The 21,852-nt window shown below is 39.5% G+C and overlaps 1 protein-coding gene across 11 annotated transcripts in view; it reads left to right on the top strand.

Moving 5' to 3' along the window:
* Positions 1 to 21,852, top strand: part of LOC112670194 (ankyrin repeat domain-containing protein 26-like) — a 212,535-nt gene that overhangs the window by 149,793 nt on the left and 40,890 nt on the right. For all 11 annotated transcript variants that reach the window (XR_007405833.1, XR_007405834.1, XM_049101118.1 and 8 more), the window contains 3 exons: positions 9,454 to 9,667; positions 11,605 to 11,719; positions 20,231 to 21,184. Coding sequence is in view for 9 of the 11 variants with exons in the window: in XM_049101118.1 (XP_048957075.1) it covers positions 9,454 to 9,667; positions 11,605 to 11,719; positions 20,231 to 21,184 (1,283 nt within the window). In the remaining 2 variants the exon portion in view is untranslated. The remainder of the gene's footprint in view (positions 1 to 9,453; positions 9,668 to 11,604; positions 11,720 to 20,230; positions 21,185 to 21,852) is intronic.

Raw genomic sequence — 21,852 nt, 5'->3', positions numbered from 1 at the left:
CGTCTAGCGGGGCGCCACACAACACTGATGTGTTATAGAGCTACTCATCTCAGAAATATGTTTTATATTAAAATAGAGAACTATTGAATACTCTCAGCCAAAGAACTATAATTTCCATTGTGGTTGTCTACGTGGGAATGGCACACTTGATGTGTTTGTGAACTCTGCTTCTCTTCTGTGCTTTCACCCAAGGTCAGGTTACCATTATTTTTCTCCTAGATTACTGAACTAACCTCAGGACCGTTTTCCCTGCCATTCCACCTCTTGGGATCTTGGTCTACACTGCAACCATAATTACTATACATTTTTAAAAGTTTACATTTCATCACATTACCCCCTTGCTTAAAGCTTAGCTATTACTTCTTCATGCTATGAGGTAAAAGACCATAGTCCACAGGCCTCATCTTGTATGGTTTCATATCCATCCTTCCATCCATGTCTCAGCCACTGTCTTAGATGTTTTTTCATATAATAGAGGCTTTCTTTCTCCAACAGCTTTAGTTAGGTAAACTGCACATGTATGAAGTGTATAATTTGATAGTTTTGTCATATATATACACATATGAAACCATAACTGTAATTTAGACAGTTAACATATCCATCACTCTTAAGTTTCCTGTCTCTTCATATTGCCTTATTATGAAACTGCCAAATTGTTTTCTAAAATAATTGTACTATTTTCTAAACCCACCAGTAGTGTATGAGGGTTTCTAACTCCTCCATATATATCTGTGAGTACTTAGTATTATCAGTTTTTTAATCGTAGCCATTGATGGGTATTTAATATAAACACACACACACACGCATATATGTGTATAAATATATACATTTATGGTTGTAATACACATTTCCCTAATAACTGATAATGTTGAGCTTATTTAACATCTGTATATCTTCATTGAGCTGCCAAAATGTTTGTCATTTAAAAAATTAGGTTTATTATTTGTCGAGTGTTGATAAGTCTTTGTTTTTGTTTTTGATATCTTCTTATTATTTTTTAAATTGGAGTTCAATTTGCCAACAGATAGCATAACACCCAGTGCTCATCCCATCAAGTGCCCCCCTCAGTGCCCATCACCCAGTCACCCCAACCCCTCGCCAACCTCCCTTTCCACCACCCCTTGTTCGTTTCCCAGAGTTAGGAGTCTCTCATGTTCTGTCACCCTCCCTGATATTTTCATTCATTTTTTCTCCTTTCCACTTTATTCCCTTTCACTATTTTTTATATTCCCCAATGAATGAGACCATATAATGTTTGTCCTTCTCCGATTGACTTACTTCACTCAGCATAATACACCGCAGTTCCATCCATGTTGAAGTAAATGGTCGGTATTTCTCGTTTCTTTTTGTAATTTTTATTTATTATTTATGATAGTCACACACACAGAGAGAGAGAGAGAGAGAGAGAGAGAGAGAGGCAGAGACACAGGCAGAGGGAGAAGCAGGCTCCATGCACCGGGAGCCCGATGTGGGATTCGATCCCGGGTCTCCAGGATCGCGCCCTGGGCCAAAGGCAGGCGCCAAACCGCTGCGCCACCCAGGGATCCCGTATTTCTCGTTTCTAATGGCTGAGTAATATTCCATTGTATACATAGACCACATCTTCTTTATCCTTTCGTCTCTTGAAGGACACCGAGGCTCCTTCCACAGTTTGGCTACTGTAGACATTGCTGCTATAAACATCGGGGTGCAGGTGGCCCGGTGTTTCACTGCATCTGTATCTTTGGCTAAATCCCCTGGAGTGCAATTGCTGGGTCATAGGGCAGTTCTATTGTTAACTCTTTGAGGAATCTTCACACGGTTCTCCAGAGTGGCTGTGCCAGTTCACATTGCCACCAACAGTGCAAGAAGGTTCCCCTTTCTCTGCATCCACTCCAACATTTGTTGTTTCCTGTCTTGTTAATTTTCCCCATTCTCACTGGTGGGAGGTGGTATCTCATTGTGGTTTTGATTTGTATTTCCCTGATGGCCAGTGATGCAGAGCATTTTCTCATGTGCTTGTTGCCATGTCTATGTCTTCCTCTGTGAGATTTCTGTTCATGTCTTTTGCCCATTTCATGATTGGATTGTTTGTTTCTTTGCTGTTGATTTTAAAGAGTTCTTTATAGATCTTGGATACTAGCCCTTTATCTGATAGGTCATTTGCCAATGTCTTCTCCATTCTGGAAGCTGTCTTTTAGTGTTGTTGACTGTTTCTTTTGCTGTGCAGAAGCTTTTTATCTCAATGAAGTCCCAATAATTCATTTTTGCTTTGGTTTCTCTTGCCTTATGGATGTATCTTGCAAGAAGTTGCTGTGGCCAAGTTCAAAAAGGCTGTTGCCTGTGTTCTCCTCTAGGATTCTGATGGACTCCTGTATCACATTTAGATCTTTCATCCATTTTGAGTTTTTCTTTGTGTATAGTTTAAGAGAATGGTGTAGTTTCATTCTTCTGCACGTGACTGTCCAGTTTTCCCAGCACCATTTATTGAAGAGACTGTCTTTCTTCCAGTGGATAGTCTTTCCTGCTTTGTCTAATATTACTTGACTATAGAGTTGTCAAATATAACTTGACCATAGAGTCGAGGGCCCATTTCTGGATTCTCTCTTCTTTTTCATTGACCTTATGTGTCTGTTTTTGTGCCAGTACCACACTGTCCTGATGATCACAGCTTTGGTAGTACAACCTGAAATCTGGCACTTTGATGCCCCCAGCTCTGGTTTTCTTTTTTAAAATTCCCCTGGCTATTTGGCGTCTTTTCTGATTCCACACAACTCTTCCGATGATTTGTTTCAACTCTCTGAAGAAAGTCCATGGTATTTTGATAGGGATTGCATTAAATGTATAAATTGCCCTGGGTACCATTGACATTTTCCCAAAATTCATTCTTCCAATCCATGAGCATGGAATATTTTTCCATCTCTTTGCATCTTCCTCAATTTCTTTCAGAAGTGTTCTGTACTTTTGAGCGTATAGATCCTTTACCTCTTTGGTTAGGTTTATTCCTAGGTATCTCATGGTTTCGTGTGTAATTGTCGATTGGATTGACTCCTTAATTTCTTTTTCTTCAGTCTCATTGTTAGTGTATAGAAATGCCCCTGATTTCTGGGCATTGATTTTGTATCCTGCCACACTGCCGAATTGCTGTATGAGTTCTAGCAATCTTGGGGTGGAGTCTTTTGGGTTTTCTATGTACACTGTCATGTGAACCGCAAAGAGGGAGTGTTTGACTTCTTCTTTGCCAGTGTGAATGCCTTTTATTTCTTTTTGTTGTCTGATTGCTGAGGCTAGGACTTCTAGTACTATGTTAAGAGCAGTGGTGAGAGTGGACATCCCTGTCTTGTTCCTGATCTTAGGGGAAAGGCTCCCAGTGTTTCCCCATTGAGAATCATATTTGCTGTGGGATTTTCATAGATGGCTTTTAAGATGCTAAGGAATGTTCCCTCTATCCCTACACCCTGAAGAGGTTTGATCAGGAATGGATGCTGTAGTTTGTCAAATGCTTTCTCTGGCTCTATTGAGAGGGTCATATGGTTCTTGTTTTTTCTCTTCTTGATATGATCTATAACATTGATTGCTTTACGAGTGTTAAACCAGCCTTGCATCCCGGGAATAAATTCCACTGGGTCATGCATGGTGAATCATCTTCTTAATGTATTGTTGGATCCTATTGGCTGCTATCTTGTTGAGCATTTTTGCATCTGTGTTCATCAGGGTTATTCTCTCTACCTCTCGTTTTTGGCGGGGTCTTGGGTTTTGGAATTAAGGGGATGCTGGCCTCATAGAATGAGTTTGGCAGTACTCCATCTCTTTCTATCTTTTGGAGCAGCTTTAGTAGAGTAGGTGTTGTTTCTTCTACAAACGTTTGATAGAATTCCCCTGGGAAGCCATCTGGCCCTGGACTTTTGTGTCTTGGGAGGTTTTTGATGATATCTTCAATTTCCTCCCTGGTGGTTGGCCTTTTTGGACTTTCTATTTCTTCCTGTTCCAGTTTTGCTAGTTTGTCGTTTTCCAGAAATGAGTCCATTTCTTCTAGATTGCCTAATTTATTGGCGTATAGCTGCTCATACTAAGTTTTTAAAATCGTTTGTATTTCCTTGGTATTGGTGGTGATCTCTCCATTTTCATTTGTGACTAATTTGAGTCTTTTTTGTTTTTAATAAGGCTGGCTAATGGTTCATCTATCTTATTGATTCCTTCAAAGAACCAACTCCTGGTTTTGTTGATCTGTTTCACAGTTCTTCTACTCTCTATTTCATTGAGTTCTGCTCGAATCTTTATTAATTGTCTTTTTCTGCTGGGTGTAGATTTTATTTGCTGTTCTTTCTCCAGCAACTTTAGGCGCAAGATTAGCTTTTACATATGAGTTTTTTCCAGTTTTTTGAGGGATGCTTATATTGCGATATATTTCCCCCTCAGGACTCCTATTGCTGTATCCCAAGATTTTGAACAACCGTATCTTCATTCTCATTAGTTTCCGTGACTCTGTTTAATTCTTCTCTAATTTCCTGGTTGACCCTTTCATCTTTTACCAGGATGGTATTTAACCTCCACATGTTTCAATTTCTTCCAATATTATTCTTGTGATTTAGTCCTGTTTCACAGCATTATGGTCTGAAAATATGCTGGGGACAATCTCAAATTTTTGTTATCGGTTGAGACCTGATTTGTGACCCAGTATGTGTTCTATTCTGGAGAAAGTTCCTTGTGCACTTGAGAAGAATGTGTATTCAGTTGCATTTGGCTGTAAAGTTCTATAAATATCCGTGAAATCCATCTGGTGCAGTGCATCATTTAAAGCTCTTGTTTCTTTGGAGATATTGGGCTTAGAAGATGTGTCATTTACAGAAAGTGACGTGTTAAAAGCTCCCAGTTTTAGTGTACTATTATCTAAGTATGTCTTAATTTTGGTTATTAATTGATTGTTATACCTTGCAGCTCCCGCATTCGGGGCATAAATATTCATGATTGTTAGGTCCTCTCGTTGGAGAGATCCTTTAAGTATGATATAGTGTCCCTCTTCATCTCTTACTATAGTCTTGGGGATAAACTTTAATTTAGCTGATATAAGGATGGCTACCCCTGCTTTCTTTTGAGGACCATTTGAATGGTACATGGTTCTCCAACCTTTAATTTTCAGGCTGTAGGTGTCCTTATGTCTAAAATGAGTCTCTTGTAGACAGTAAATAGATGGGTCTTGCTCTTTTTATCCAATCTGAAACCCTGCACCCTTTGATGGGGTCATTAAGCCCATTCACGTTCAGATTTACTCTTGAAAGATAGGAATTTAGTGCCATCATGATACCTATTCAGTCCCTGTTTTTGTGGATTGTTGCCTTGGACTTCCTCTTTGTTTTACAGAGTCCCCCTTCATATTTCTTGCAGAGCTGGTTTGGTGGTCACATGTTCTTTCAGTTTCTGCCTATCTTGGAAGCTCTTTATCTCTCCTTCTATTGTGAATGAGAACCTTGCTGGACAAAGTATTCTTGGCTGCAGGTTCTTCTCATTTAGGACCCTGACTATATCCTGCAAGCCCTTTCTAGCCTGCTAGGTCTCTGTGGAGAGGTCTGCTGTTATCCTAATACTTCTCCCCATAAAGGTTAGAAATCTCTTGTCTCTTGCTGCTTTAAGGATCTTTTCTTTACCTTTGGAATTTGCAAGTTTCACTATTAAATGTCGAGATGTTGAGTGGTTTTTATTGATTTCAGGGGGCGATCTCTCTATCTCCTGGATCTGAATGACTGTTTCCCTTCCCATGTTAGAGAAGTTCTCAGCTATGATTTGTTCACATACGCTTTCTGGCCCTCTGTCTCTTTCGGCGCCCTCTGGAACCCCAATTAAACGTAGATTTTTCCTTCTGAGGCTGTCATTTGTTTCCCTTAACCTTTCCTCATGATCTTTTAATTGTTTTTCTCTTTTTTCCTCAGCTTCCTTCCTTGCCATCAACTTGTCTTGTATGTCATACACTAGTTATATGTCACTCTTCTACCTTGTTAACCCTCATCATTAGGACCTCCAGTTTGCATTGCATCTCATTTAATTGATTTTTAATTTCTGCCTGATGAGATCTAAATTCTGCAGTCATGAAGTCTCTTGAATCCTTTATGCTTTTTTTTCTAGAGCCACCAGTAGCTTTATAATTGTGTTTCTGAATTGGCTTTCTGACATTGAATTGTAATCCAAATTCTGTAACTCTGTGGAGAGAGGACTGTTTCTGATTCTTTCTTTTGAGGTGAGTTTTTCCTTCTAGTCATTTTGCTCAATGCAGAGTGGCCAAAAACAAGTTGTACTGGAAAAAGGAGAAAAAGAGAGAAAAAGGGAGGGGGGACAAACAGAAAACAAGAAACAAGAGGGGGTATCCTCTGATTCTATATACTGTAAATCCCTCGACTTCCCCTGGAACTTTCCAGTGCTGCTTGGTCAGTGACTTGCTTTTCCCCTGTCCTTCCAGCTGGTCTTCTGGGGGAGGGGCCTGCTGTGTTGATTCGCAGGTATGTGCGCCTGGAGGAGCTGCCAGCCCCTTGCCAGGTGCAGGGCTCAGTGCAAGCTGTTTATCCAGTGAAGCTCCTGCTCATTCCCAGGTACAAGGTGACAGCAGGAGGAACAACAGTGGCGGCAGCCAGCTCTCCATCTCTGGAGTCTGCTCCCGCAGTAACTACAGCAGCTCCTAGTCCCCAGGGGCCTGAATGGTCCGGGGGCAGGGGGTGTTGATCTGCACAGCTCAGGTCCGCCTGGCAGCAGGAGCGTCCTTGCTGCCCTGTGTCCTCCCAGCCTCCACCTGTCCCGGGGGGAGTGCCGGATCCTGGGCTGTGTCCCTGGCACCCTGGGCTCTGGGGCCTGCACCGCTGGAATCACACTCCCGGGGCTGCACAGTGGCTGCCACCTGAGCTGCTCCCGGGGCCCCGCTGGGCGCAGCATCCAGCCCTTTAGGGAGCTCGGCCTGCAGTGTGTGGAGGGCTCTCCCCCAGAGTGCAGTTGCTCTTTTAGTGCCCCTGGGAGCCTGAGGGCATCCGTACCCCTCCTGCGATCCTGCCCGAGCTCCCTGCGAGCGAGCGCCTTTCCTTCCAGGAAGATTGGTAAAGTTTCTGCTTCTCCAGGACTGGGCTTTCCTGTCCTGGGGGCACTAGCTGCGTGGCCTTTGCCTGGCTCCTCGCGGGGACTCCTCCCCCTTGGATGCTTTTTTATTTCTTTATGTTTTTCCGTCTTCCTACCTTGATAGAAGCATGAACTCTTCTCACTGTAGCGTTCCAGCTGTTCTCTCTTTAAATCTCAGGCCGAATTCATAGGTTTTCAGGATGATTTGAAAGTTATCTAGGTAAGTTGGTGGGGACTGGTGACTTGGGGACCCTACTCTTCTGCCATCTTGCCCCACCTCCTTCTCTTTTTAATATATACCTCAGTGCTATAAATGGTGAGATGAGTGCTACTCTAGGAGGATTCCAGAAATTTTTAACATACTATGTTTTTATTTTCATTCAGTACGTGATACTTTGTAATTTCTTTTTTCTTGACTTCTTTATTCCAAGGGTTGTTTAAAGATTTTATGTATTTGAGAGAGAGAGAAAGCATAGGCGAGGGGAGGTCCAGAGGGGTAAGCGTCCTTCCCTCTGAGTGGGAAGCCCAACGTGGGGCTCAATCCCAGGACCCTGAGATCATGACCTGAGCTAAAGGCAGACACTTAATCAATTGAGCCACCTAGGTCCCCCGACCCAGGGGTTCTTTAGATGTGCATTATTAATTAGTTTGCAAGTATTTGAGTATTTTCCAGAGGTAGGTTTGTTCTTCATTTCTAATTTGATCACTTTATGGTCACAGAACACACTTTCATGACTTCAATCCTTTTGACTTAACTCCTTTTATTAAGGTTTATTTTATGACCCAGAATATAATCTCTTTTGGTAAATGCTCCATGGATACTTGAGACAGGTGGTGGCGGTCAAGTCTTCTATATCCTTGATGATTTTCTGCCTATTGAAATCTCAGACTAAAATTGTGAATTTGCCTGTCTCTTTGCAGTTGTGTTGATTTTTTGCCTTATGTATTTTGATCTTATTAATAGATTCATAAGCATTTAGGTTTGTTATGCTTATTTATCGACCCTTTCATCATTAACAAATGACCTTATACATTACTGAGAATATATATTGCTTTGAAATCTATTTTGCCTGGTATTAATATTGCTACTACTCAAGCTCAGCCTTCTTTTAATTGAGGCTTTTAGACCATTTTCTTTCTTTCTTTCTTTTATTTTTTGATAATTTTCATTTACTGATTATTGATATAGTTGATATAAATCTCTCATCCTGTTTGCTTTCCATTTGACCTGCTTTGTTCCCATTTTCTTTGCTTTCTGCTTTCTTTTAGATTAATCAACTAATTTTTATAAGTTAGTTTAATTTATATATATATAAACATACACATATAGTGTATGTATGTGCTTTGCTTATTACTATAACTCTTAAGTTTTGCTATTTTAGTGATTGCTTTAGGGTTTAAAGCATATGACTCAAACATCACAGTCCACCTTCTTGTAGTGATATACCACATCATATGTAGTTAAAGAAAATTACAGTAGGGAACACGTGAGTAGCTTAGTGGTTGAGAGTCTACCTTTGGCTCAGGGTGTGATCCCAGGGTCCCTGTATCGAGTCCCGCATCAGGGTATCTCAGGGAACCTGCTTCTCCCTCTGCCTCTCTCTCTCCGTGTGTCTCATGAATGAATGAATGAATGAATGAATGAATAAATAAATAAATAAGTAAATAAATAAATAAATAAATAAATAAATAAAATCTTTTTTTTTAATTACAATAGTTTACTTTCATTTCTTCTCTCCTAGCCAGATCCTCTGTGGGTCTGTGGGATTATAGTTTTCATTAAGTTTAGAAAGGTTTTGGTCATGTTTTCTTTTCTTTTTAAAAGATTTTAAAGTTCTATTGATAATAAGATTTTATTCATTTATTTGAGAGAGAGAGCATGAGCAGGGAGAGAGGCAGAGGGAGAGGGAGAAGCAGACTCCCTACTAAGCAGGGATCCCACCATGTGGCTTGATCCCAGGACGCCAAGATCATGACCTGAGCCAAAGGCAGACACCCACTGACTGAGCCACCCAGGCGCCTGGTATAATATCTTTACGTTGAAGTTACTCAATATTTATTTAATGTATGAATGAGTGAATGTGAACATGCTCGGTCCTTTATATGCAAAAAGTACTCATGTTATTTTATTTTGCCTTTTTAAAGAACAAATTTGTGAGAGAGCAGGAGCAGGAGATGGGGAGAGGAACAGAGAGGGAGGGAACAAAGGGGTAAAGAAACTTAAGCAGACTCTGCTGAGTGCAGCACCCAATGCCAGGTTCAATCCCACAACTGTGAGATCATGACCTCAGCCAAAACCAATAGTTGGATGCTTTACCAAATGACTCACCCTGATGCCTCCTGTATTTTATTTCTGTTTTTGTTTTTCCTCTGGTGTAGATTCTGTTAGTGTATTGACAACCCAGGATGCAATTTTTAAATACAAAAGATTAATAGAATTAAAAACTAAGGACTGTGAACAACTTACAAGAAAAATTTTAAAAATGGAATATAAGGTCAATGTACTACAAGAGGAACTATCAGAAGCAAAAGAAATGAAATCTCAGGTAGAGCGTCAAAAAGTGGAATTGGAACGAGAACTCTACAGTTTAAGGTATGACATCTTGGTTTTAAGGAAATATTTCAACTATTTCCTTTTTTTTTTTTTTTTTTTTTTTTTAATAGACTCCACACACAGCATGGGGCTTGAACTCACAGCTGTGAGATCAAGAGTCACATGCTCTATCAACTGAGCCGGCCAGGAACCCCTTGAAATACTTACTTTTATACTACAGATGTGTAGGAGAAGTTTTGTAATTGCTAATTTGCCTTCTGGGATTTTATAGGGAAGAAAACTCTTTTAGAAATGTGAAGTATCAAAAGACGAATGGGTAAAGAAGCAGTGGTCTATGTATACAATGGAATATTGCTCAGCCATTAGAAATGACAAATATCCACCGTTTGCTTCCACATGGGTGGAACTGGAGGGTATTATGCTGAGTGAAATAAGTCCATCGGAGAAGGACAAACATTATATGGTCTCATTCATTTGGGGAATATAAAAATTAATGAAAGGGAATAAAGGGGAAAGGAGAGAAAATGAGAGGGAAATATCAGTGAGGGTGACAGAACATGAGAGACACCTAACTCTGGGAAACGAACAAGGTGTGGTGGAAAGGGAGGTGAGTGGAGGGTTGGGGTGACTGGGTGATGGGCCCTGAGGGGGGCACTTGACGGGGTGAGCACTGGGTGATATGCTGTATGTTGGCAAATTGAACTCCAATAATAAAAAAAAAAAATGTGAAGTGTGAGATTCTTTGAAATAATACAGCAAGTTTTTAACAGTGAATACTTCTAATAATTTAATGTATATTCTAAAGCATAATTTTAATGACCATGTAGAAGTCCATCATATGTAAACCTCATTATTTAACAAATTGAATTTTGGTTGTTTTCCATTTTCCTATATTTTAATTAATACTATAAGGAATGTCTTTTATTTAATTCTGTTTCTGCATTCTTGGTTAATTGGAATAAATTCTTTAATGTTAGCATTGTGTTAACGTATAAAAATATTTAGTGGAGGTCTCTGATCCATATTTTTAAATTGTTCTCAGGAAATTTTATATTATATGCCCACCAACAGAGTGTGAAATGGCCAATTTTTCTCAAGACAGAAAAATTTTTACACTTTTGTTTATTCTTAACATATGCAGGGGTTAAAAAGTCAAATGGAAAAATGATTCATGGTTAAGTTTTTTCAACATTTCTTGCATATGTAAAGAAAATTAATTCAAAAGTCTATGCTGAAAGCACATCTTACTCTTTATTCTTTACTTAATTAATATGGAGCCTGTGGTGTTTTCAAAGGAGTTTTCAAGTGATTTATAAAATACATAATAATCAAGATTGAGAATAATACAGAATAAGAAACATAAAAAGCATGGGCAATAGATATTAGACTCCCTAGTCTAGTACTGGATCACAGTCATCTGCAGGTGTATGTTGTGTAAACGACATCTGCTGATGCTGTCTTACACTGAAGATCATTTTTAGAGGTACCTGTGAGGTTGTGTGAAATAAAAATTTATTTCTAGTGAATTTATAAAGTTGATAAACAGCAACTTCTCTTTTTAATTAGTAATGAAATGATTTGTCCTAATTGAAGTGTAATTATCACTCTGTGGGGAAAAATGATAATTTTCAACTCTAACTTTCCTGAATAATTTCAGAATTCCTTTCCTTATAACATCTACCAGAGTTATTACTGAGTAAAACTTACTAAGTTGCAAAATGCTTTCTCATTGCTTCTTTTAAACTATGTCTCTTTTTGAAGAGATTGAAGTGATAAATTAAAAACATGAGCCCTAGAAAGGAAAAAAATTGAGAACAGAAAAATTTCATTTGGGTAATGTACCAGCATATGTGGAACCAGATCATAAAATAAAATTTTTATTGCTGACAAAACAAATTTTAAAATGAACACATGCATTTGCAGATTGACCTTAAAGCAAAAGAAAAAAGTGCTGATATGTTCTATATAATTATTAGGGAGCAATTAAGAAGTAAAGAAGAGCAACATAGTAAAGAAGTTGAAATGAAACAACAACTTAATCTTAGAAGAGGAAACTTGGAATTGAAGAGTGTAAAAAGTAATTTGAGTCAGGTAAATTTTTGGCAGTAATTGTATATTTCCATCAATATTATTTCTAGTATCCCTTTGATATAATACATATTATTAGGCTTCAAATAGATTAAACATTTCATTTTAACCTAATAGCAACCATGATATTTATAGCCACAATTACTACCTTATTGGAATTCTTGGCCTCTCACATATGCTCTATGTATATATTTTGAATGAAGGGATGGAAGGTAAAATGAGATAAATGTGATATTGATTTATTGATTTATGGACTTGTATTTATTCTTACACAGAGCATGGGCTGGGGGGAAAGTAGTAGAGGGAGAGGGAGGGAAATGAATCTCCAGCAGACTCTGGTCTGAGCACAGAGCCTCACCTGGGGCTGAATCTCGTGATCATGAGATCATGACCTGAGCTGTAAAAAGAGTCAGACACTTAACCCACTGAGCCCCCAGGTGTCCCAGTTTTGGATTTTTTAATGTTGAAATATGAGCTAGATTTCCTTGAGATGCTGATGAAACTAGTTAAATGTTTTATACAGAAATTTTATTTCACAATACTATGTCTACTTGTATTTTTACTCTATGGCACATTTTGCTGTCATTTAATTTAAAATTTGAGTTACTCGTTGAGGATGAAAAGCCTTGTTATAAAAAAGACTACTTTGAACATTTTTTTAAGTTCTCTTAAGCCTTTTGACTTTTTTTTAACGATAGGATCCAAAATCCTAATGAAAATGTGTCTCTAGGTTATAGAAGAGCAAAATGATGTTCAGAGGCAACTTTCTCGAGAACAGAATGCCCAGAGTATTACATGATGGAATACTTTTTTTTTTTCGTATATTTTTTATTGGAGTTCCATTTGCCAACATATAGCATAACACCCAGTGCTCACCTGTCAAATGCCCCCTCAGTGCCTGTCACCCAGTCTCCCCGCCCACCTCCCCTTCCACTATCCCTTGTTCGTTTCTCAGAGTTAGGAGTCTGTCATGTGTTGTCACCCTCTCTAATTTTTCCCACTGATTTTCTTTCCTTTCCTCTATAATCCTTTTCAGTATTTTTATATTCCCCATAGAGTGAAACCATATGATGTTTGTCCATCTATGATTGACTTACTTCACTCAGCATAGTACCCTCAGTTCCATGCACATTGAAGCAAATGCTGGTTATTTGTCATTTCTAGGGGCTGAGTAATATTCCATTATATATATAGACCACATCTTCTATATCCATTCATCATTTGATGGCTACTCAGGCTGCATCCACAGTCTGGCTATTCTGAAAAATGCTGCTGTAAACATTGGGGTGCAGGTGTCTCGGTTTTTCACTGCATCTCTATCTTTGGGGTAAATCCTGAGTAGTGCTATTGCTGGGTCGTAGGGTAGTTCTATTTTTAACTCTCTGAGGAACCTCCACACAGTTTTCCAGAGTGGCTGTACCAGTTCACATTCCCACGAATAGTGCAAGAGTGTTCCCCTTTCTCCACCTCCTCTCCAACATTTGTTGTTTCCTGTCTTGTTAATTTTCCCCATTCTCACTGGTGTGAGCTGGTATCTCATTGTGGTTTTGATTTGTATTTCCCTGATGGCCAGTGATGTGGAGGAGCGTTTTCTCATGTGCTCGTTGGCTATTTGTATGTCTTTTTTGGTGAAATGTCTGCTCGTGTCTTTTGCCCGTTTCATGATTGGATTGTTTCTTTGCTGTTGAGTTTACTAAGTTCTTTATAGATCTTGGATACTAGCCCTTTATCTGATATGTCATTTGCAAATAACTTTTCCCATTCTGTAGGTTATCTTTTAGTTTTGTTGACTGTTTGTTTTGCTGTGCAGAAGGTTTTTATCTTGATGAGGTCCCAGTGGTTTATTATTGCTATTGTTTCCCTTGCCTTCATAGATGTATCTTGCAAGGAGTTGCAGTGGCCGAGTTCACAAAGGCTGTTGCCTGTGTTCTCCTCTAGGATTCTGATGGATTCCTGTCTCACATTTAGATCTTTCATCCATTTTGAGTTTATCTTTGTGTATGGTGCAAGAGAATGGTCTAGTCTCATTCTTCTGCACGTGGCTGTCCAATTTTCCCAGCACCATTTATTGAAGAGAGTGTCCTTTTTGCAGTGGATAGTCTTTCCTGCTTTGTCGAATATAACTTGACTATAGAGTTGAGGGCCCACTTATTGATTCTCTATTCTGTTCTATTGATCTGTGTGTCTGTTTTTGTGCCAGTACCACACTGTCTTGATGATCACAGCTTTGAATACAACTTGAAATCCAGCATTGTGATGCCCCCAGCTCTGGTTTTCTTTTTCAATATTCCCCTGTTTTGGGTTTTTTTCTGATTCCACACAAATCTTAAGGTTATTTATTCCAGCTCTCTGAAGAAAGTGAAGAAAGTCCATGGTATGTGGATAGGAATGCATTGAATGTGTAAATCGCCCTGGGTTAGCATAGACATTTTGACAATATTAATTCTTCCAATCCATGAGCATGGAATATTTTTCCATCTCTTTGTGTCTTCCTGGATTTCTTTCAGAAGTGTTTTGTAGTTGTTAGGGTATAAATCCTTTATTTCTTTGGTTAGGTTTTCCTTGGTATTGGTGGTGATCTCTCCTTTTTCATTCGTGATTTTATTAATTAGAGTCTTTTCTCCTTTGTTTTTTATAAGGCTGGCTAATGGTTTCTGTATCTTATTCTTTCTTTCAAAGAACCCACTCCTGGTTTTGTTGATCTGTTCCACAGTTCTTCTGGTCTTTATTTCATTGAGTTCTGCTCAAATCTTCACTCTCTCTGTTCTTCTGCTTGGTGTAGGTTTTATTTACTGTTCTTTCTCCAATTCCTTTAGGTGCAAGGTTAGCTTGTGTCTTTGAGGTTTTATCCCAATCTTTTGAGGGATGCTTGTATTGCGATGTATTTCCCGCTTAGGATTGCTTTGGCTGTATCCCAAGGATTTTGAATGGTTGTATCTTCATTTTCATTAGTTTCCATGAATCTTTTTATTTCTTCTCTAATTTTCTGGTTGACCCATTCATCTTTCAGCAGGATGCTCTTTCTCCTCCACCTGTCTGAGTTTCTTCCAAATTTCTTCTTGTGATTGAGTTCTAGTTTCAAAGCATCGTGGTCTGAAAATATGCAGGGGACAATCCCAGTGTTTTGGTATCGGGTGGTCTATTCTGAGAGAGTTCCGTGTGTACTTGAGAAGACTGTGTATTCAGGTGCGTTTGGATGTAAAGTTCTGTAAATATCTGTGAAATCCATGTGGTGCAGTGTATCGTTTAAAGCTCTTGTTTCTTTGGAGGTGTTGTGCTTAGAAGATCTGTCATTTGCAGAACGTGCCATGTTTAAGTCTCCTACTACTAGTGTATTATTATCTAAGTATGCCTCTACTTTGGTTATTAATTCACTGATATACTTGGCAGCTCCCACATTAGAAGCACAAATATTCGTGATTGTTAGATCTCCTTGTTGGATAGACCCTTCAAGTATGATATAGTGTCCCTCTTCATCTCTTACTATAGTCTTTGGGATAATCTTTAATTTATCTGATATAAGGATGGCTACCCCTGCTTTCTTTTGAAGACCATTTGAATGGTAAGTGGTTCTCCAACCTTTTATTTTCAGGCTGTAGGTGTCCTTCTGTCTAAAATGAGTCTCTTGTAGACAGCAAATAGATGGGTCTTGATTTTTTTATCCAGTCTGAAACCCTGCGTCTTTTGATGGGATCATTTAGCCCATTCACATTCAGAGCACCTATTGAAAGATATTAATTTACTATCATTGTAATGCCTATTCAGTCCCTGTTTTTGTGGATTATTTCTTTGGGCTTCCTCTTTCTTTTACAGGGTCCTCATTAATATTACTTGCAGAGCTGGTTTGGTGGTCACATATTCTTTCAGCTTCTGCCTATCTTAGAAGCTCTTTATCCTATTCTGAATGAAAGGCTCGCTGGATAGAGTATTCTTGGCTACATGTTCTTCTCATGTAGAACCCTGAATATTTCCTGCCAGCTGTGTCTGGCCTGCCAGATATCTGTGGAGAGGTCTGCTGTTAATCTAATATTTCTCCCCATATAAGTGAGAAATCTCTTGTCTCTCGCTGTTTTAAGGACTTTCTTCCCCCCCCCTCCCCTTGGTGGGGGACCTCTCTATCTTCTGGACCTGAATGCCTTTTTCCCTCCCCAAATTAGGGAAGTTCACAGGTATGATTTGTTCAAATATCCTTTCTGGCCCTCTGGCCCTCTCGACCTCCTGTGGAACCGCAATCATGCGTTTTTTCCTTCTGAGGCTCTCAGTTATTTCCCTTAACCTTTCCTCATGGTCTTTTAATTGTTTTTCTGTTTTCTCTTCAGCTTTCCTCTTTGCCATCAACTTGTCTTCTGTGGCACTCACTCTTTCTCCTAACTCATTAACCCTCATTGTTAGGACCTACCTTCAGTTTGGAATTGCATCGCATTTAATTAATTTTTAATTTTGGACAAATTAGATCAAAATTCTGCAGTCATGAAGTTTCTTTAATACTCTATGCCTTTTTACAGAGCCACCACTAGCTTTATAATTGTGCTTCTGAATTGGCTCTCTGACATCAAATTGTAATTCAAATTCTGTAACTCTGTGGAAGAGAGTACTGTTTCTGATCTTTCTTTTGTGGTGAGATCTTCCTTCTAGTCATTTTGCTCCCTGCAGAGTAGCTGTATGAACGGGCTGAGTCTAGAATATCAACCACAATCTAAGTAAATTTCACCTTAGGTGATTATTTTTTTAAACATTTCGTTTATTTATTCAGGAGAGACCCAGAGAGAGGGGCAGAGACACAGGCAGAGGGAGAAGCAGGCTCCATGCAGGGAGCCTGATGTGGGACTTGATCCTGGGACTCCAGGATCATGCCCTGAGCTGAAGGCAGGCAGGCACTAAACCACTGAGCCACCCAAGGTTTCTTATCCTTAGATGATTCTGACGAGGTCCATGACATGAAATTGAAAACGAAGGGAAGAACAAAATAACACAAAACGACCACTAAAGTGAAAAACAAATTTTAAAACAAAGTAGTAGAAAATAGAATGCCAAGAATGCCAAGGAAGAAAAAAAAAGAAAAGAGGGGGAAAAAAGGAAAGGTAAAGAGGGGAAAAAGAAAAAAAGAAGAAGAAAAATAAAATGTCGGGGGGACTGGGACATGGTGGTGAGGAAGTTGTAGTGGAGGGAGAATGTAGTCTACCTGAGGGGTCCCTGGGGGGTGATCCTCTTGTTCCTGAGTGTATTAAGTTCTGTATGTTAGAAGATACTGAGTCCCAAATTTCTACAAACCAGAAATACTTGTAGAGAGCCCCAACATTGTTCCCCAAAACATAAATGAGATAAAACGGGGGGCAGAATGGGAATGAAGAGAGAATATAGTCTCACAGAATGAACCAGCAGGGTATACCACTTGGTTCTGGGTGCATGCTGGTCCTGTTTTAGAAGGTATTGTGCCATTGTAGAACAAAAGGAGGTAGAGAAAACAAAAAAGCACACACACACACAAAAACCTATCTCGCCTAGCTCCCAAAATTAAGTTGAGTATGTTGAAGGGAATCTAGAAGTGGAAAATATATCTAAGACGTGTAATTGTAAAAATATGAGAGTCAAAAAGGAAGAAACTTAAAAACGAAGAGGTGTCAAAATATTGTAGTTAAGGTGGGAAAAGAGAAAGAAAATTGGAAACTTACAGTCTGAAATAAAAATGAATTGTACTGGAAAAAAGGGGGGTAAAAGAGGGGTACCCTCTAGTTCTAGATATTGTAGATCCCTCGACTTCCCCTGGAGCTTTCCAGCACTGCTGGGTCAGGAACTTGCTCTTCCCCTGTCCTTCCAGCTGGTCTTCTGGGGGAGGGGCGGGCTGTGCCGATTCTCAGGTGTGTGCACCTGGGGGAGCTGCCCCGCCCCCTGCTGGGTGCAGGGTCAGGGGGAGCCGACTTCCCGTGAGGCCCGTGTCCTCTGGCACCCCGGCTCTCCCAGGCACAGGGTGACACCAGGAGGGACAACAACACCGGTGGCAGCCAGGTCTCCCTGGCCCTGGAGGGCGGCCCCTCGCAGTGACTCCCACCATCTCCCAATCCGCCGGGGCCTGGATGCTCCCGGGGCGGGGGGCACCGATCTGCACAGGTCGGGGTGCCGGGGCAGGAGCGTCCTCGCTGTCCTGGGTCCTGCCCGGCCTCGGCCTGTCCCCGGGGGGGAGCGCAGGATCCTGGCTCTGTCAGTGACCCTGGGACCTGGAGGTTCCCCCCACCCCCCAATCCTGCCTGACTTCCCTGCTGAGCGCCTTTCCATTTAAAGCTCCTGCTTCTCCAGGGCTGGGCTTTCCCGCCCGGGAGGCTTTCCCCGCAGGCCTTAGCCGGCTCTTCCGGTGCCCCTCCCCACTTGATTCTTTTTTAGTTTTTAGTTCTTTTCCGCCTTCCTACCTCGTTAGAAGCAAAAACCCTTCTTTCTGTAGCGTTCTGACTGTTCTCTCTTTAAATCTCAGGTCGGGCACTTGGTGGGGAGGGGGGCACTTGACGGGATGAGCACTGGGTGGTGTTATACCATATGTTGGGAAATCGAACTCCAGTAAAAAAATAAATAAAAATCAATCATCAATCAATCAATCTCAGGTCAAATTCATAGGTGTTCTGGATGATTTGAAAGTTATCTAGGTAAGTTGGTGGGGCCAGGTGCTTGAGGATCCCTACTCCTCCAGGTGTTTGAGGATCCCTACTCCTCCCTCACCTTGCCTCCGTCCCGCCCAAGATGGAATTCTAAACAATCACCTTTGCAAATGAAATGAGATAGAAATGTCTCATTCTAAAATGAATTCTGAGGTATTTTCTTTAATTATTTTGAAGTACATGTGTGTATGTATTTGTACGTATGTATATTTTATTTTTTGGAATTATTATTTTTCTCCATGTATGTGTATATTTCTAAAAAACCAGCCCTGTACATTATGGAAAGTACAGAGGATTTTAAAAGAATACATATCTATGTGTGAGTGTGTATATATATACACATACATACATACATACACATATGGGTCTGTGTAGGGGGGAGTGTCGTTTTTAGTTTATTCGTTAATTTAAATGCATTTGTCTGCAGGGGTCAAATAGTGACATTCATAATGTCCTTATCTGAAGGAGAAGTTTTTATTATTTTGGAAAATAGTATGGAATTTCTGAGCTTTCCATAAGCACAAAACTCTTGATACTAACAACATATGTTTTAGTTTTTGGCAATTCCTTCACCACCTCTATATTCATAGAGAGGTTAGTTTCACACTTCCACTGATGAACAGGAGGAAAAGCGTAGTCTGTTCAAAGACCTTACTTAGATGTTAGTCTCCTACTTTAGAGAAGAGTAACAATTTGCTCCAAGTAGTATCCGATTTCATTACAAGGAGCTTTTGAAATAATCATATGCTGTAGTATATACTTACTCATAATTTATTGATAAGCTTTTTGTTCTTAATAAAATAGCTCAGTGTATTTTCCCCTTTTTTGCATTTATTGCCATTTTAATCATCTGAAGAGGAAATAAAATTAGTTGCAGCCACAGATAATCTCATGATTTTTCTAGGAGCTACATAAATTTTACCTTAGTTAGTATTGGTATTTTGAAATAGAAGGCTTTATTTTTTCTTTTTAAAAGACTTTATGGATTCATTTGACAGAGAGAACACAAGCAGGGCGGGTGGAGGCAGAGGGAGAGGGAAAAGCAGGCTTTCTGCGGAGCAGGCAGCCCGACACGGGACTTGCTCCCAGGACCCGGGGACCATGACCCTAGCCGAAGGCGGAGGCTTAACTGACTGAGCCACCCCAGCCACTCCTGAAATACAAGGCTTCTTTTGTATTTAAGATTCACACTAGAGAAGTAGCTGCAGTTTGGTGCCAGAACAGTGGTAGTGGGTACAAAGACCTGGGGAATGTCCTGCAGCTCACTTAGTATTTTTAATCTCTCCATTCTGGAATTGTGATAACTGAAAGAGATAATTAATGTATGCAGACATGTTTGTAGTACAATGCCTAGATTTATTAGTTATCAGTAGATACAATTCTTATAACTGAGTATAGAAATGTTAGAAAAGTAGAATGTGTATGGAATATTCTCAGGACAAAGTAAGGTTAGGAAATTGAATCTGTCCAAATGTATGCAGAGCTAAGGGTTTTCCTGTGGACTGTATTAGATATGAGACTGTAAACTGCATTTTAGTGTAGTCGGATGTATTAGTCTTTTCTTTCAGGCCTTCTGCGTTTGTTGTAAACCGAGAAAGACCTTTCCAATTCTGAGATTCTTAGGATTTTGTCATGATTTCTTTTTCCTTTCATGCATTCATTGTTTTCAATTAAATTTTTGAACTTTGGGGAATTTATGCTTGTATAAAAGATTTGGGCTTGGATCCAACTTTGTGTTTTTCCAGTTGGATATCCACTTAACTGCAACCTCTTCTTTGTATAAACATAGGATATTCTTTGATTTCAGAGAAAATCATGATAATGTCATTTTATTGAGTTCCAGCTAAAAGACTCTTGTTTTACTTAGGTTTCTCCTCCTCATGAAAAAGAAAAAGGTCTGTTACATGAAAACCGCAGATTGCAAGATGAAATTGCCACGCTAAGACTGGAAATAGACACAATAAGGAATCAGAAGCAGGAAAAGGAAAAGAAATATTGTGAAGACACTGAAATTGAAAAAGAAAAGAATGACAGTCTTCAAATCGTCATAAAATTGAATGGGGTAACATTAACAAATACAGTATTCCAATCTAGTGGGCAGCTGAATGTTGTGACAACTGAGAATACCATGCTGAACTCTAAACTGCAGAATGAAAAGCTAAACAGAGAAAGACCGGAAGCAAAACTTCAATCATACCGAGCTAGACTCACTACAGCTGTACAGGATCATGATCAAAGTCAGGCATCAAAAAGAGACCTAGAACTTGCTTTCCAGAGAACAAAAGATGAGTGGTGTCATTTACAGGGCAAAATGAACTTTGAGATGTCTAACCTAAAAGATAACAATGAGGTGCTTTCTCAGCAATTTTCTGAAGCCAAAAGTAAATTCAATACCCTAGAAATTGAGCTCCAGTATAAAAGAGATGCTCTCAGAGAAAAGACTTTGGCTTTAGAACATGTACAAAGAAACCTAAAACAAACACAGGACCAGAAGATGGAAATTGAGCAGAAATCTCAAAATGAACAAGATAAAGTGAATAAATACATGGGAAAGCATGAATCCTTAGAAGAGAGATTATCTCAACCACAAAGTGAAAATACGTTGCTCCGAGAGCAACTAGATGATGGCTACAGCAGAGTGGAGTGTAAAGAAAAGACTAGAATTGATCTCGAAGACCAGGTTCATGTTACTGTAAGAAATCTTCAAGCTGAACTTGAAAACCAAGGTCTTATCCAGCAAGGAGATACGGAGTTCATCGATGAGTGGGAACATTTAATAGAAAGAAGATATACGTATAAAAAAGAGAAAGAGGGAAGAGAAGTAAGTATTCAGAAAGACAAATATTTTTCAAGCTTCCTGCTAGAAAATTCAAAGTAATGTTTGGTTATGGCTTATTAGTACTGTTTTTTGTTTTGGTTTGGTTTTTTTTTTTTTTTTTTTTTTTTTTTTGAAGAGAAAGAGTGCACCTGCAACTAAGTGGGAGTGGGGCAGATGCAGATGGAGAGGGAGAAAGAATCCAAAGTGGGCTCTATGCCCAGTGCAGAGCTCCACTTCATGACCCCGAGATCACGACCTGAATGATTATGGGTCAATTTTGAATCTAGTTGAATATAAAAAAAAAAATAGACACTATCAGCATAACTTTTATCCAGCAAATAAAAATTAGACCTGAGAGGTGCTTTAATTTGAATGAAAATGCTGCGTCATCTATGAGAAACCTCAAGAGATTAAGTTATACATTGTTAAAGGAGTCTGATATTAATAATTTATTGTTAATACTACTAAAATAATTTTAATTCTTGTCATGACATTTTAATACCATGATGAACAGATAAGTGGAAATGCTCATACCTGAGTGTTTTGACATTGAGGTTCAAATAAGTGGATTAACTTGACAACTAACTCCAGATTTGTCACATGAACTGAAGTGTAGGTGCTGTATCTCAGTACTTTTTTTTTTTTTGATCGCTTTTTAAACATTTTCAGTT

This window comes from Canis lupus, chromosome 25 (assembly GCF_003254725.2).
Source record: "Canis lupus dingo isolate Sandy chromosome 25, ASM325472v2, whole genome shotgun sequence".
NCBI classification, from domain to species: Eukaryota; Metazoa; Chordata; class Mammalia; order Carnivora; family Canidae; genus Canis; species Canis lupus.
Note: the sequence above shows the minus strand (reverse complement) of the source record. Positions and strands in the feature narration are given on the sequence as shown.